This window comes from Lepisma saccharinum, chromosome 14, assembly GCF_977018435.1.
Source record: "Lepisma saccharinum chromosome 14, izLepSacc3.1, whole genome shotgun sequence".
Taxonomy (NCBI): Eukaryota; Metazoa; Arthropoda; class Insecta; order Zygentoma; family Lepismatidae; genus Lepisma; species Lepisma saccharinum.
This window is the reverse complement of record NC_139242.1, coordinates 45507826-45522885: the sequence shown is the minus strand read 5'-3', so window position 1 is coordinate 45522885 and position 15060 is coordinate 45507826. Positions and strand designations below refer to the sequence as shown.

At 38.2% G+C, this 15060-nt stretch overlaps 1 protein-coding gene across 1 annotated transcript in view; it reads right to left on the bottom strand.

Moving 5' to 3' along the window:
- Nucleotides 1-5669: 5669 nt before the first annotated feature.
- LOC145998517 (tektin-3-like) overlaps nucleotides 5670-15060 on the bottom strand; it is a 29758-nt gene continuing 20367 nt past the window's right edge. Inside the window, exons 8-9 of the mRNA XM_083134941.1 lie at nucleotides 14489-14643; nucleotides 5670-7204 (exon numbers count right to left, since the gene is read on the bottom strand). Of these exons, the coding sequence (XP_082991067.1) occupies nucleotides 6994-7204; nucleotides 14489-14643 (366 nt within the window). The 3' untranslated portion in view covers nucleotides 5670-6993. The remainder of the gene's footprint in view (nucleotides 7205-14488; nucleotides 14644-15060) is intronic.

Below are 15060 nucleotides of genomic sequence, written 5' to 3'. Positions count from 1 at the left end.
CCATCAAGTGTGTGTATCATTATGAACTGTACACAGTGAAAGCAGAGATGTAATACTTAACATTGAAGTTTTTCTCAGTGAAACAAGGGATGGAAGTTAAACATATGGCCACATGGGGAATTCAGGCACAAGCAAAGGGGAACCAAGAGGAGAAAACAAATGATTGTCCACTTTAGTTTACGAGTTTGCCATGGTTCTCCTCATTTTGGTTAAGTTGTACACTTCACCCAAGCACAACAGCTGATAAATCATTCCTCTCACGTAAAAGTGTTGGTTTTTATTTCTGTATTTTTTTTTCATGAAACAAAATTTTTAGGAAATTGGAGGAAATTTTCAATTAAATCTGTTGTATCATAGGCAAATAGACATGCATTGAAATATCTATTAAAAATTGCTTGCAGCACACAGAGGAGTAGAGTTAACCAATAGAAAAGGTGTGGAAATTGCAACTCAATTGAAACTGAAATTATGGCGTTCTTCGTTCAGCAGCCCTCATTTACATATTGATAATGGAAATACATTTTTAACTGCGTTCATGATGCACATGTTCCATTATTAATCATCAGATTTGCAGATTAAGTTGCTCCATGCACCCTTGAACTAGCAAGAATGATACTACAAAGGCTGTCGCAGAGAAGGTGAGACTAATTCCTGTGTAGAAAAACAGCGGCCTCCATTGGCTAGCAAATGTACTAGGGTAAAAATTTGGTTCATTAGCTGCCGATTGAGACCAAAATGAGCGAAATAAATAAAAAAAGCCATGACTGCGTAGCAGTTAAAAGACAAACATGTACATGGACCCCTCCAAGAATCATTAAAATGAAACAAAAAAAGTACAAACCACAAACTTTTTGGTCAGAATTAGCCGTATCGAGTAGATGTACATCTTTTTCAAAATAGGCACCATTGACAGCTAAGCAAGTGTCCATATGCTCGTGCCACTTTGTGAATGTCTTTGAAAATTCTTCGTCAGGTAGCGAACTGAAGAAAACTTGCGCTGCGGTGATCACTTCTTTGTTCGTCATGAAATGACAACCACGTAAAGCAGCCTTTAAAAGTGGAAATAGCCAAAAGTCGCAGGGTGCAAGGTCCAGGCTGTATGCTGGATGCAAGAAAATGTCTATTTTTCTCTTCGTCGCGTAATCCTGAAAAGCCCGCGCGGTATGCAACCGTATTCACTAGTGTCTCGTTAATCACGGACGGTCTTTGTCCAGGATTCGGAAGCAAAGCACCTGATTCGCACCCATCTTCGAACAACTTGTGCCATCGGTACATTGTGGCTCTACTCAGTCTGTCTTGATCGGCATATGCCTGTTGAAACATTGCATATGTTTCCGCAGCACTTTTCCCTAAATGCCAACAAAATTTTATGGCATGTCGCTGTTCATCTTGAATATTCATCGCGAAAAGCAATGTTATACACAAAAACCTGGAGGGGTAAATAAAACACGTTCCACGTTAATCAACACAGCTGCTCACTAACGTGGTTTTGCAACATGTGACAACTTGCTACGGAAACAGAATGAGTCATCCTACACGACGCAACTAGTGCCGAAACCATAGGCAGTGTTGCCAAGCCAGGAAAAATCTGTCTCACCTTCTGCTCTGCGACAGCCTTTGTATATTATGCAGATGATACCAATTGCTGCCTTTCACATATTTTGATTTGAAAATTCTTCATGGTACTATATTTCATGTTGTCTCTAGCTGGTGTATAGAGGAACCCCAGTTTTTCATTCCAAGATTTTACATTTTTCAGCAGTATATACAATTTTTCATGCTTCCATTATAGTGACATGCTGTAAAATTTTCCAAAATTTTACATTGTGCTGTATTTTAAGTTTTCTTGTCTGGGTCTGCTGAAAAACTTGAAGTGGTGGTTACATTGTAATCGTTGAAATATTAAAATTTCCATCACATGATATTATAAGGGTCATCCAGAGAGAAAGAAAGGAATGCTTTTGTGTAAAACACAAACGACAAATAATGTGTACAAAAAATTGATGGTACAGAAACTACATACCTTAGCGCATTTGCACACGCACCAATAACATCAGTGGCATCTCCTCTCTCAATACCGTCCACCAGTAGCGTGCGGTGATAAATCAGGCAGGGGAACAGGTCAGTAGATCAAGTAAAATTCAACCCTTTTGAAATGAACCAAATAAATATATGATACATATACTGTATTACAAATTGTCAGAAGTGACAAACATGAGGCACGTTAAAATTATATGACAATAATAATTTTAAAGCAAATGTGATATAATATAAAGAAAACATTAAAAATAAAATTGTTGATGTGCAACAAAGAAAAATTTGATAATATAAATTTTTGAGTGATCACAGAAAAAAAATAATGTTTTGTCGGAACCTGTTTCATCTCTTTATTCGTAGATTAAGTTGTTTTTTTCCATAGAGTTGAGTATTCTTGTAATTCAAATGCCCTCAATGCAATAATGGCACACAGATGGCTGAGTTTTTTCATGATGTTCAACTAGATTAGTAGAAGTTGTTAATGTGACAAAACCCGAACAATTTCAGACTCCCTTCTCAGGATCAAACAAGGACAACAATATAATTTGCCACTGGAAGAATATCCAGTTAATAATTTTACAGAGTTGTAGTAACTCGTTTGAAAATGCCTTGTGTATGATTTCGTTTTAGTTTTTAATTCAGTTAGAATATGTGTTGGTTTGTTGTATTTTCTGAAAAGTTCAATGAACTAAAGGCTTTCGTCCTCTAAAAATCCTAAAATAGGTTCGAAAAACCCTAAAATAGGTTCTAAAAATCCTGAAATAGGTCCTAAAAATCTTAAGTTAGGCTCGAAAAATCCTGAAGTAGGTTAAAAAAAAACTTAAAATAGTTCAAAATGTCTGAATACTGCTGATTAGGTATAGTCACCGGCAATGAAAATGGGACACATATATCCTGAAATATGCACTATCTTGCATAACGTTATGTGTGTTGCCTAACCCTACGGCGATGGCAGAACTTAACACTGGAAATTTGCTACTAAAATCCACTCATCGCCGTATAGTTAGGCACCAATCTGTTTTCATGTTATCCACAGTCAAACTCAGCAATTTTGTCTGTGAGGATCATCTTATATTCTGAAAAATCTTTCAACAAAATATAGTGAGTGGTGCAAACTTCAATCCTGAAATGTTAGTTTTCAAGGCGTGAATGCAACATTCGCTTCTTGTCCTGCCACTGCGTGCCTTGAAACTTTGGTCTTGGGTTGGTGGAACAGGTGGACGCGAGCTGTTCCCTCAGAAGCTATTTCCCAGCGTTTAGCCAAAGCATTTAGCAGACGCTTAGACTGTAGAAGATTTTTCCAGTTCATTATGAATGTCAGATGCAAGTTCTCAACGAGTTTAGGAAGTTATAGACTTTCTACACTCAAATGTATCACTTGTGATGCGATTAAACTTCAGCACATAGCAAAAGCTGGAAGAAAAGCGAATCCGCAATATTTTTCTGAGGGAACAGTTAGAGTGTTCAGCTTCCGTGGTGCCGTGAGGATCGTTTACCTTCGCGCGTGGTCGGAAATACTCGGTGTCAAACAGTAGAGGGTGAGAGCCATGATGCGTTGGGTGTAGGTGACGTAAACAAACGTCCAGCCAGGGTGAAAGATTTTCTTCAGCGTTATTTTGGAAACTTTGATTTCGGGATAAAGAAGTGTTCTTATTATGTTAATATAAATAATTTAAATAGCTCAAAAGCACGATAAGTAGGAGGGAACAGCCTGTTCCCTCTGTTCCATGGAGGGACCGCCACTGCCATCCACACCAAAAACCAATGGGAATTAATGGGACAGTTGCACACGTCTTCCTACATGACAAATTTCCTGGAAGGACCATCAATGGGTTGGTTTGCAGCTGTTACCTTCCCTCGAAACACCGACCATCTGACACCAACTGCCCTGCACCTCAGGTAATGAAAGAGAGGATACAGACCCAAGCCATAAATTTTAGCTTGTAGTTGTTAAGAAGCAGGGTAGCGATGCCAACCCTACCATAATGATGCTAAACCTAGCACAATTTACCATTTCCATAATGGGAAAATCTAGCATAATTTGCAAACCTGATTCTCATGGAGGAAGAAATTCATTTCAAAGGACAATATTTTGAGAAATTAAAATAAAATTTATCCAGATCGTACTTCGGCCCAGTGATATGCCTTCACAACCACACCCTCATCTCTTCATCTTTCCTTTATTCTCCAGTTTACATTGCGAGGAACAATTCATGGCAAGAAATTGTTCTGCTTTATAGTCAACGAATCATATCAAACATTCTCTAGTTCAATGTTGAACTTATCTTGGAAAGTAGATGCATAACTTAAAATTGCAATCATTCAAAAAATAATTATAATATATTACTATTATTAATTATCAATAATAGTAATAATTCATTATTATTATGATTATTATTATGTAGGTTCTAGCACAATTTATAAACATTTAGCATAATTTTACAGATTAAACCACTTTTTTTCTTATCGGGAGGTTGGCAACGCTGGACATGAACCATCTGCATTTCGTGTGCTCCCTCCAAGATGCTCCCCACGAGTTTGTTGGTGCATGTGCAAAACTCTCTGCCAGCGTAGGTGTTACTTGCTGGCACTTACTCTACTTTTCCACATATTCACCATACCCATTCAAGCACTTATAGCATGATACCAGTTTGTTGTTACTGCCATTGTACTTGGTTGCTGCCAATGTATTGAACTATTTAGTGCCAACATCTTTGAGTTCATCAACCGTGGCTATGTGCTTTCCGGAAAGAAAGTCTTTCAATTTCAGGAACAAGTGGTAATCACTGGATGCCAAATCTGGTCTGTATGGCAGATGGTTGAATACTTCCCAACCAAATTGTTGCAGTTGGTCCCGAGTTGCATCAGCTGTGTGAGGGCGAGCTTTATCGTGGACCAAATCGTTGCCACCAGACAACTTGTAAACTTGGCAAACCACTTTCTCACAGATGATGCATTCATCACGTCATTACCGTACACTTCTGTTATTTGCGTATGAATTTCACTTGGCAGGATTCTCAATTTTGTCACACATGTTTAGGGCTCACAGCTTGATACTGTACACGTACACGTCTGCACCATCTTGCTGCTTGGCTCAAACTGAGGTGGAGTAGGTGGAGTGTGATGTGTGCTACAGTTGAATGTTCCTTTTTCCAGAAAACCCTTTGCCACTTCTGATAAACTCAGACGCCCTGTTGCTACATGGTTGAATACATTGGCTGCACCCGAGTACAATGACGATATCAACAAATTGGTATCTTGCTGTGATAAGTGCTTGAATGGGTATGGTGAATATGTGGAAAAGTAGAGTAAGGTATGTAGTTTCTGTACCATAATTCTTTTTGCACACATCATTTGTCGTTTGTGTTTTACCGCAAAACGTTCCTTTTTTTCTGGACGACCCTTGTAATTGCTAACTCACTATACCACTATGTAATGTGTCATGATTTTTTTAAAATGAATGAAACTGTGCTGAACAACAAATAACATTTGAATCCAAAAACGTGTCTGTGTTCATATTTTTGTACCTTGCATATTTTGTAGAACAGAATTTCTAGGTCTTTTCCAGGTATACAACAATGAAGTAAGTATTCATGGTGGAAAATGGGTGAAAATTATCATATACCATTGTAGTATGCTAACTTTATTGTAAGTTTATGTGCAATCAATTTGCTAATAGTATGTTGTACAAAATTAACTATTTTCTTATCTTACATTATTAGTATGTTCTACATCAGTACTACCATAAAATATATATTAAAAGAGTAACAAGATAAAAGTAAAGCTGCAAACATAACATATTACTAGAAGCAATATTTATTTATATAGCTAATAGCATTTCCAACATCTTCCCTACAATGCTGTTTCTGATTGAAATGAAACAGAGGGAGAGTTGGCATGTGCATATACACTACATTAATAGATCTAACAAGTGGTCATTGAAGGACAATATAGCTTCGAAAGAAATATGTCAGCAGCACTGTAATTAATACATGATTACAAGTTTTGTAATAAATGGTAAAAACACGTCTTTCTGGCTAAGTTGAGTTTATTCTTACAGTTCACAAAAGTGATTATTTTATAACAGGCAACATTTTTGCAAACTTTGCATCTTCAGACCACCAAATATAATGAATAAAAATGGATTTTCCAGTACAAGGTGTAACAAGTGCAAAGTATCATCATCTTTGATGACAGAACTTAGTAGATATCAAGTATGGAATATCGAAATAAATTTATAACATATGGATATGCTAGAAAAAGAACAATTTTTATTTTAATGGTGCAAATGAACGATAACTTGGATGTGAGTTATATAAAATACCTGTGTAATATTTATATAATATTCAAATGAAAGCAAAAGTGGAATAAAGCTTCTAAATCCTCAAGAAGAAAGTTTACAATTTATATTTTGGATAAATGCAAAACGCTATGCATTCATGGATGCAAACGTTGCATATGTGCATTTGATCTGAACACAATATTGGCTCTATAAAGTTTGGCAATGGATTTGATATCCAATTTTATGTGTAGAAATTAATCCTGGCATCACCCACAGTTTCAAGTGATGCAGAAACTAACAAAATTGTCATACAAATTTGAAGATTTGGACCTATGGTCATAAAGTGATAGCATCGAACTATTAGGAACCTCTATCATTTTTAGCTAGCATAAAGATTATGTTGTTTCTGTATTCTTTGACATTTTAAGTACCTTTGAATATTTCACGTGAATACACTATTTCTTAATTACTAAACTATGCTACTAGAAGAACTCATTATTTCTTTTATCTTTATTAAATTGTTTTTTTCAACTCAACTTTACATTATACAAGGGAACATCTCCATTTCAAAAGAAAGCAAAATCACTTCTTACTATCGGTGAAAAATGAATTCAAGGGAACCTAGTGGCAGTGAATTCCAGCTACAGACATTGGAAGATGTCCACAGAAGCATCCTAGTACTTGACAGTTGCAGATATAGGGAAACTGCGTCGCATCCCAAGGCACTTTTCCCTGTCAATGTACAAGGAGTTTGCCTTGACGTGGAGATCAGACTCCAGGTTGATTCTTGTTCGGAGCAGTTGTTGATGCTGGGCTTCAGCTTCTTGGAGCTTACGGTGGAGGTAAGTTATGCTGTCACCTATATCTCGTACTTCACGCACTAATCTGAAAGCAAAGAGGAGTTCTTTGATTGCATTTTATTTTCGGTTATTAAGCATCTTTATGTTAATTGAAACGATGAGTATGATTGATGATTTACCAGCTGAATACTCTTTTGTCATATCTCCACTTTTCATCGGAAATAAGTTGATGACCTTATCATGTTCTGTATATGTTTATGCATCACGTTCCGACAGGATGTATCTGGATGTCAAGTGGTGTGAATTATCAACATTAATAAAATATTTGCGGAAATCATATAGTGTATTCAAAATCCAGCTCTCCTGAAGAGTTAGTGCAGATGGACATGCAACAAAATAGTATTTATTCAGCCCGCAATATGAAAGTATAAAAGCACTGGCTGGAAATAAGCACCAAGTCATATTTTCTTTCATGTAATTCATTTTCATTATTGCAGAGATGTAGGTTTGTAGAGTATGAAAATAACTGAATATTATTATTCTATCAGTTCTACAACTCTTTGCGAGCCTTGGTATATCCAATGATTTTCAGCCACTCTCTGCTATCTAGGGTGTATTTAATTTAATGTTATTATTCTCCAAGCTTTAAAGAAGATCATCCTCTGATTTAATTTTTGGTTTCCCTTGAGGTTTCATTGACATAGGGTTTCAGGTAGTTATTTTCCTTGTACTACAGCGTTATTCATATGTCAGTGTCACATTTGGGGAACATCGTGTGCGTGATGTATGAGACGTGCGAGTCCGAATCATGTACGTATGGAATCAGAAACTCTCTAAGTTTGTGCCGCTAGGCAGCAGCAGTGTACAATATGGCGTTCTCAGGTAACAAGAGAGCAATCGACAAATCGTGCAAGTGTGCAGCTGGGAATGTCTCAGTCGACTGTGTGGCGTATTGTTCGCAAGCAACTGGTGATGAAACCGTACAAACTGCAACTTGTACAGGCGCTCACAGAAGGTGGCAAGGAGGTTCGCACAAAATTTGCCATCAACATGCAGGCAGCAATGGCAGGTGCGTGTGTGGGCAGAATTGGACTATCGCCTGGATGTCTCCCGTGTAACCAAAGATGCACACATTGAGCACTTGTAAGGTATGACAAACAAACTTTTTGAGATTGTCTTTCTTTTTTTATGTCATTCATGCTGATATGTCATGTACTTATTTCACAATAAAACTCCGAAATGTGACATTGACTTATGAATAACCCTGTATTTTACAATGTCCAATGGCAATCCATACAGTTCTTCGAGTTTTAGTGACTTAGTAGCTCTGGCTTGGTTACAACCAAAGAATGTAATTATTCTACAACATATATATTTGCTAGTTTTTTAAATTTTAAAATTATAGTTAGTTATCTTTAAATCTGAATTAAAAGTCAAATCTTGTGTTACGTACCCAATAGGACCAAATAATGTAAATAGTTTGCTAAAGTGGAATAGAGATGGCAGCACCAGGCATGCAAGATTAAGAATTAACATAATATATGTGAATAACTTTATAAATAAGAACAAAGCAAATTGGAAAGATGAAAGACAATAGTATCTACTATAAGAAGGTAAAGAATAAATATAAAAGAAAAAAAATAATATATATACTTGATAAATCAATCTCAGCCGCAAGGGAGGATATTAGTATAATTCCCAAAGCTTAAAGGAAAAAGCTGGGAAAAGGATAAATGAATTCATTAAATCGTCAAAAACATAAATAAGTGGAAATCCAGAGGGAAGTTCACAAAGAAGACAAGAAAGAAGTCCAGATCCAGAACGTCCATTGAGAAGGAAGTCCAGAACCAGAACATTCATTAAGAAGGGAGTCAAGATCCAGAACATCCATTAAGAAGGAAATGCAGATCATCCATATTGAGAAGGAAGTCCAGATCCAGACCGTCCATTGAGAAAGAAGTCCAGAAAGTTCATAAAGAAGGAAATCAAGATCCAGATCGTACCTTACGAAGGAAGTCCAGAGAGAAGAAGATACAAATCAACAAAAGAAATAATAAAAAGCATATTGAAATAAAACTTGATTGTAAACAAGAATTACAGAAGAAAGTAGCTTATCATGTAAATATTCTTATTCCATGTATCCTGTGTTTAAATAATATATTCGTTTAAACGTCTCCATTGGAAGGCATCCTGTCTGGTTTTGTTTCCTACAAGAACCCTACCATGTAGATATTCTAGCTGAGGTTTAAAATTAAGATTTATGTACCTTGCACCAAATAGAGGTACTGTTGGATAAGTCTGTTTGATCATACATGAATGGTAAATTGATAAACGGTAGTAGCCATGTCTCATAGTGTTTTCATATGTACAAAGGGTTTTCCTTTCAAGTAAGTGGATGTTGTGGATAGTAATTGTAGTGCTGCCTCCTAGAGGAAGAAGAAGCAAGCTACTGTTGCTAGACAAGAGTCTGTGCAAACAGGACCGGGAATGGGGAACGTAGTTTCGTTATAATGTAAAGTGTTACGTTGTTTGTGAGTTTGTGTAATAAATGCAGTTAATCTTGTTAACGTATGTGTTTCCATCGCACAACATTATGGCGCAGTCGGTATAAAAGAACTTTACTCTTCATGGATTGCAGGATTTGCAAGAACCTTACATTTCCGTAAGTTTATTCTATTCGGACTGACTGTCCTCATTCGTACAACAAGCTGTTGTAGCAATCATAAACGTGTTGCTTTGACGCAATTTGACATAACACGGTAAGGATTAACCGTCTACATTGTTTGTTAAAAAAAACAAAAATAGTGTGATGTAAATATATATATCAAGATTCCTTCTAACGTAGAATCAAGTAATAATCATGAAACGTACAAAGGCTTTGTCACGTTCATAGATACATTGTGATCCGATGCAGATCAAGTATAATTATAAGTGAAAACTCACTTTTCATAGTTGTTAGGTTAAACATTTGGATTTACAGTCATAAATATGTACACAAACATGATATTTAACGCTTTCGACGAAGATTCAGAGGACATTGAAGATTATCTCTTACGTTTCGAACAGTTGTGTATCTTTCAAAAGTTCAGTGATGATCAGAGAGTTCCTATACTCATCGCCTTTATAGGTGCAAAGGCATTTAAAGTCTTGAAAAATGTAGTCGCACCAGACCTTGTACAGAATCTGTCGTATTCTCGTCTAAAGGCTAGTCTTTTGTCACACTACAAACCTGTAACTAATAAGTTTGTTGAACGATATAAGTTTCGACGTTGTGTACAGGAGGAAGGTGAAACCATTTCTGATTATGTCATAAGGCTGAAGCAACAAGCCACAAAATGTAACTACGGCAATTATCTGGACGAAGCTTTAGTTGAACAGATAGTATTGGGCATAAGATCTGAAGTTACTAGAAGAAAGTTGCTTTCAGTACAGTCATTAACCTTTCAGCAATGTCAGGAACTGACATTACAAAATGAAATGTTAGAGAAAGAAACCCGATTGTTAATACGATCAGAAAGTGTAAAGCAAGAGTCAGCAGTTTCACGCACCTCAACCCAATTTCCGAAAAGAACAGTGCAAGGGGACAAACATACAAAACAACATACTTATAGTTCGTCTAATCCAACGATTCACGGAATGAAATATACTGATTACAGCTGTCCTAACTGTACGTACAAACATGATTTTAAAGACAACTGTCCCACCAAGGATTATGTTTGTTCATTCTGTAGGAAACGTGGTCACTGGCAAAAGCAGTGTAGGAAGAGAGAGAAGCTTAAACAGAAGCCCAATAGTAATACTAAAGTAGGACAAACTACTGAAATCGAAAATTTGAATATGTCAACTTCTCATACTTCACCTGGCGAGCAAACAGCATGGTTACCTAGTGTTGTTTCATACAGTTGTGACTCACACATCACCGGGTCACCTACGTCCAATTACCCTTTATCAAAGAATCCAATGCTAAAGGATTTACTTATTAACGGCAAGTTTATTCAATGTGAGCTCGATACAGGATCTGCCGTGACTCTATTCCAAGCAGATTCATTCAGGAATTGGTTCCCAACGACACATATTAACCATTCCTCCATAAAAATATATGGCGTAGGGAAACATGCTCTTTCAGTGCAAGGCCAGGCTGAACTGGAACTTACACACTCCGGATCGACTTACTCACTTCCCGTTATTTTATGCAAGGACTTTCTCACCTATCCACTCATAGGTCGTTCATGGTTAGATGTCGTTACGCCGGATTGGAGAACTTTACTGTTACATTCACAGCAGACGAGTTCTATGCTAGTTGACCCTACGGTAAATGACCAACCAGAACATTTACGGATGAAAATAAAACATGAATTTACTTCGGTCTTCGATGGTGATCTATCGAAACCAATTGTACCGTATATAATTGATATACCTTTGAGAAGAGATGCTGTACCGATTTTCCGGAAAGCCTATGATACACCTTACGGTTTGCGGGCACAAGTGGAAGTCGAAATTAAGAAACTAGTACAACAAGGACTCTGGGAGGCTATCACCTACTCTGATTGGGCATCTCCTCTTGTGGCAGTCACCAAGAAAGATGGGTCTTTGAGATTATGTGTCGATTTTTCTTCAACTGTCAACAAGATGACAGAAAATATGAAGTTCAATATTAGTAAAACTGATGATATATTTGCTAAACTGAAGAATTGCCAGTATTTCTCCGTAGTGGACCTTCAAATGGCTTATTGCCAACTTCTCTTGTCAGAAAAGTCACAAATTATAACTGTAGTGAACACACATGTGGGACTCTATAAGATAAAATGGTTGTGCTTCGGGATCACAGTTAGTGGCGATATTTTCCAAATGACGCTGGCTAAAATCTTGGGAGACACACCAGGCGTCGCATTTTACTTTGATGACGTTATCGTAGGTGGAAATGCATTGACACAATGCTATGAAAGTACACTTCTAGTGCTCTCTAAACTTCAGCAACATAATGTGAAGGCTAACTTCAACAAATGTACCTTTCTATCTCCGGAAGTCGAATACTTGGGATACTGCATATCTTCAAAAGGCATTAGTCCTTCCCGTAAGAATTTAGAAGCAATATTGGACTGTCCAGAACCGTCGGACATCTCACAGTTGAGGTCCTTTATCGGCATGTTAAACTTCCATCGAAGATTTATACACAATCTCGCTTCTAAGATACCACATCTTACTTCTCTCTTGAAGAAAGATGTTTCGTGGAAATGGACTACTGAAACATCCAAAGAATTTAGGAACATTCTAAAGGAACTACGAGAAGTGCAACCCATAATACCATTCGATCCAAATAAACCTATTGTGCTGATATGCGATGGATCTCCATACGGTTGCGGTGCCCGATTATGCCATCGTGTAGAAGGTGAGCTCGCTACGGTGGCATGTGCATCATCTACACTTAGTGATGTGGAGAAAAGATATGCACAGGTAGAAAGAGAAGCATTAAGTGTAGTATTTGGCGTGAGGAAATTTGAAAAATTCCTAAGAGGACTTCATTTCGAAATAATCTCTGATGCTAGTGCCATTAAGTTCATATTTTCACCAGGGAAGTCAATCTCCAAGCACGCTTCGAACAGACTACTGCGTTGGTCTCTATTTCTATCCGGATTTAACTACGACGTAGTAACATCATCACGTGTACCTGTGGCGGACATGCTCAGCAGGTTACCTTGTCCCACAGAAGACCCAGTAGATGAGGAAGCTACATTGTGTTACATCATGACAGGCACCAAAGCGCCAATTTCTCTACAGATGATCGCTGATCACACCAACACTGATCCAGTGATAACCGAAGTTGCAATATATGTAAAAAGGGGTTGGCCGAAAAGGTTTAATCAACGGATAAAGGATTCCAATATTTACCCTTACTACGAAAGGCGAAACCTTCTCTCGCTAGAGGCAGGATGTCTGTGGTGGATGGGGAGGTTAGTCATCCCACAGTCGCTTCGCTCGAAGGTTGTGGAACTCTTCCATTCGAACCACCCTGGGGAAAGGACGATGGTGGAGACCTTACGATCACAAGCATGGTGGCCCAAGATGATAAGGGATATACATCATTGTATCCAGACTTGTGAAACATGCCAATCCACACGTTCCAGGATCAAGAAAGGTCCAGATAATAGGTGGCCGGAAGCTACATTTGTAGGACAAAGACTCCACGTAGATCATTTTTTCTTGGCTGGGAGAAAGTTCCTATTACTTGTGGATGCTTATAGTCGCTGGGTAGATGTCTGGCCAGTATCTTCCTTAGATACACCGGAGACCATACGCTGGATTCTTCAGTCATGCTCGACTCTCGGAATTCCACAAACAATAGTTTCGGATAATGGCCCGGCATTTATCAGCCTAAAGTTCCGTTCCTTTTGCCAGCAGTTCGGAATCGAACACATCACAATACCGCCGTACCACAGTCCTAGCAACGGGCTTGCAGAGAGGTATGTACGCACGGTGAAGGCTGGCATGTTGAAGGTGTTGCATGAACATCCACATCTGACTTCTTTACAGTTCGATGCAAAGTTAGCAGAGTACCTGCTGTTTTTGAGGAATTCCCGGTTGGGAGAGGAACGTAGTCTTCCTGCAGCCTCAGTCCTCACCTTCATTCCAAGAACTTGGTGGAACTGTATACGTGGTGATCATAATAGAGATGACGACAGGACAGAAGCTCCTCCTTTCTTGAAACCTAGGAGCAACCACAGCAAACCATACAGGACATTTTCACCTACCGAAACCATATGGGTTCAATCACCGAAGCACTTGTCACCTAACTTCAACGAGGCAGATATTGTAGAAAGGTTGGGTGGCACTCACCTTTACAAAGTGCGCTTTACAGATGGATCTCAAAGAGTGGTACATTCACGTTGGATTCGTCACAGGACAAACAGACAACTAAACAATCCAGAAACCTGGGATGATGATAGTCCACCCGGACCAGAAGGCGCGGCGGAGAACCGAAATTCAGATTCCAAAATTATCCCACCTCAACCAGACGTTGATGTCCATCAACCCCAAGATGCTGACGCTGCTCCACGACCAACATCCACTCCTCATGTGCCTAGAAGATCGACCAGGATTAAGGTACCCCCTGACAGATACGGGTACCCTTGTTAATTTTTTTTTTTTGTAACTCTGGGAGGAATGTAGTGCTGCGTCCTAGAGGAAGAAGAAGCAAGCTACTGTTGCTAGACAAGAGTCTGTGCAAACAGGACCGGGAATGGGGAACGTAGTTTCGTTATAATGTAAAGTGTTACGTTGTTTGTGAGTTTGTGTAATAAATGCAGTTAATCTTGTTAACGTATGTGTTTCCATCGCACAACAGTAATAATACTAAGTATTTGATACATACCTGTGTTGAGGATCATCACGGCACAATTCGACATTAGGACGGTGAGTTCTTGCTTCAAGTCTAGTGTGTGCAACTTTCATGGGATTTGCTTTATCCTTGATTGCCTTTGTTAACATCTCTATGTTCTTCTCTACATCAAAAAGCTCTTGTTGTACCTAAAATCACGCATAGTGAAAGTAAATGTAGCTTTGGCCTACCATAAACACACTATTATTTTGCTAACACTAATTCTTACGTAAAGTGTTAGATGTTGCATTCATCTATCAAATTGAGAATATATCACTGTTTACGTACAATAATTCATGTTTTTAAAATGTATGAAGATAGGGTTACCGGATCGCTAAGGGGAAAGTAGGACATGTACTAAAATGTGGGGCACAAATTGTTCGCAATAAATAATACTTGTTGCTAGAACATGTTTGCAAATATTAGGTTAGTCAAAAAGTAAATGCAATGTTTTTGTTTTCTTCCGTAGGTTGGCTGTACAGCTTTCTGCGCTCGCAAGCTGATAGATAGTATTGTTGTCTTCGCCTGTGGCAGGTTACAGCGTCATCACTTCAGTTCGCTCTGCA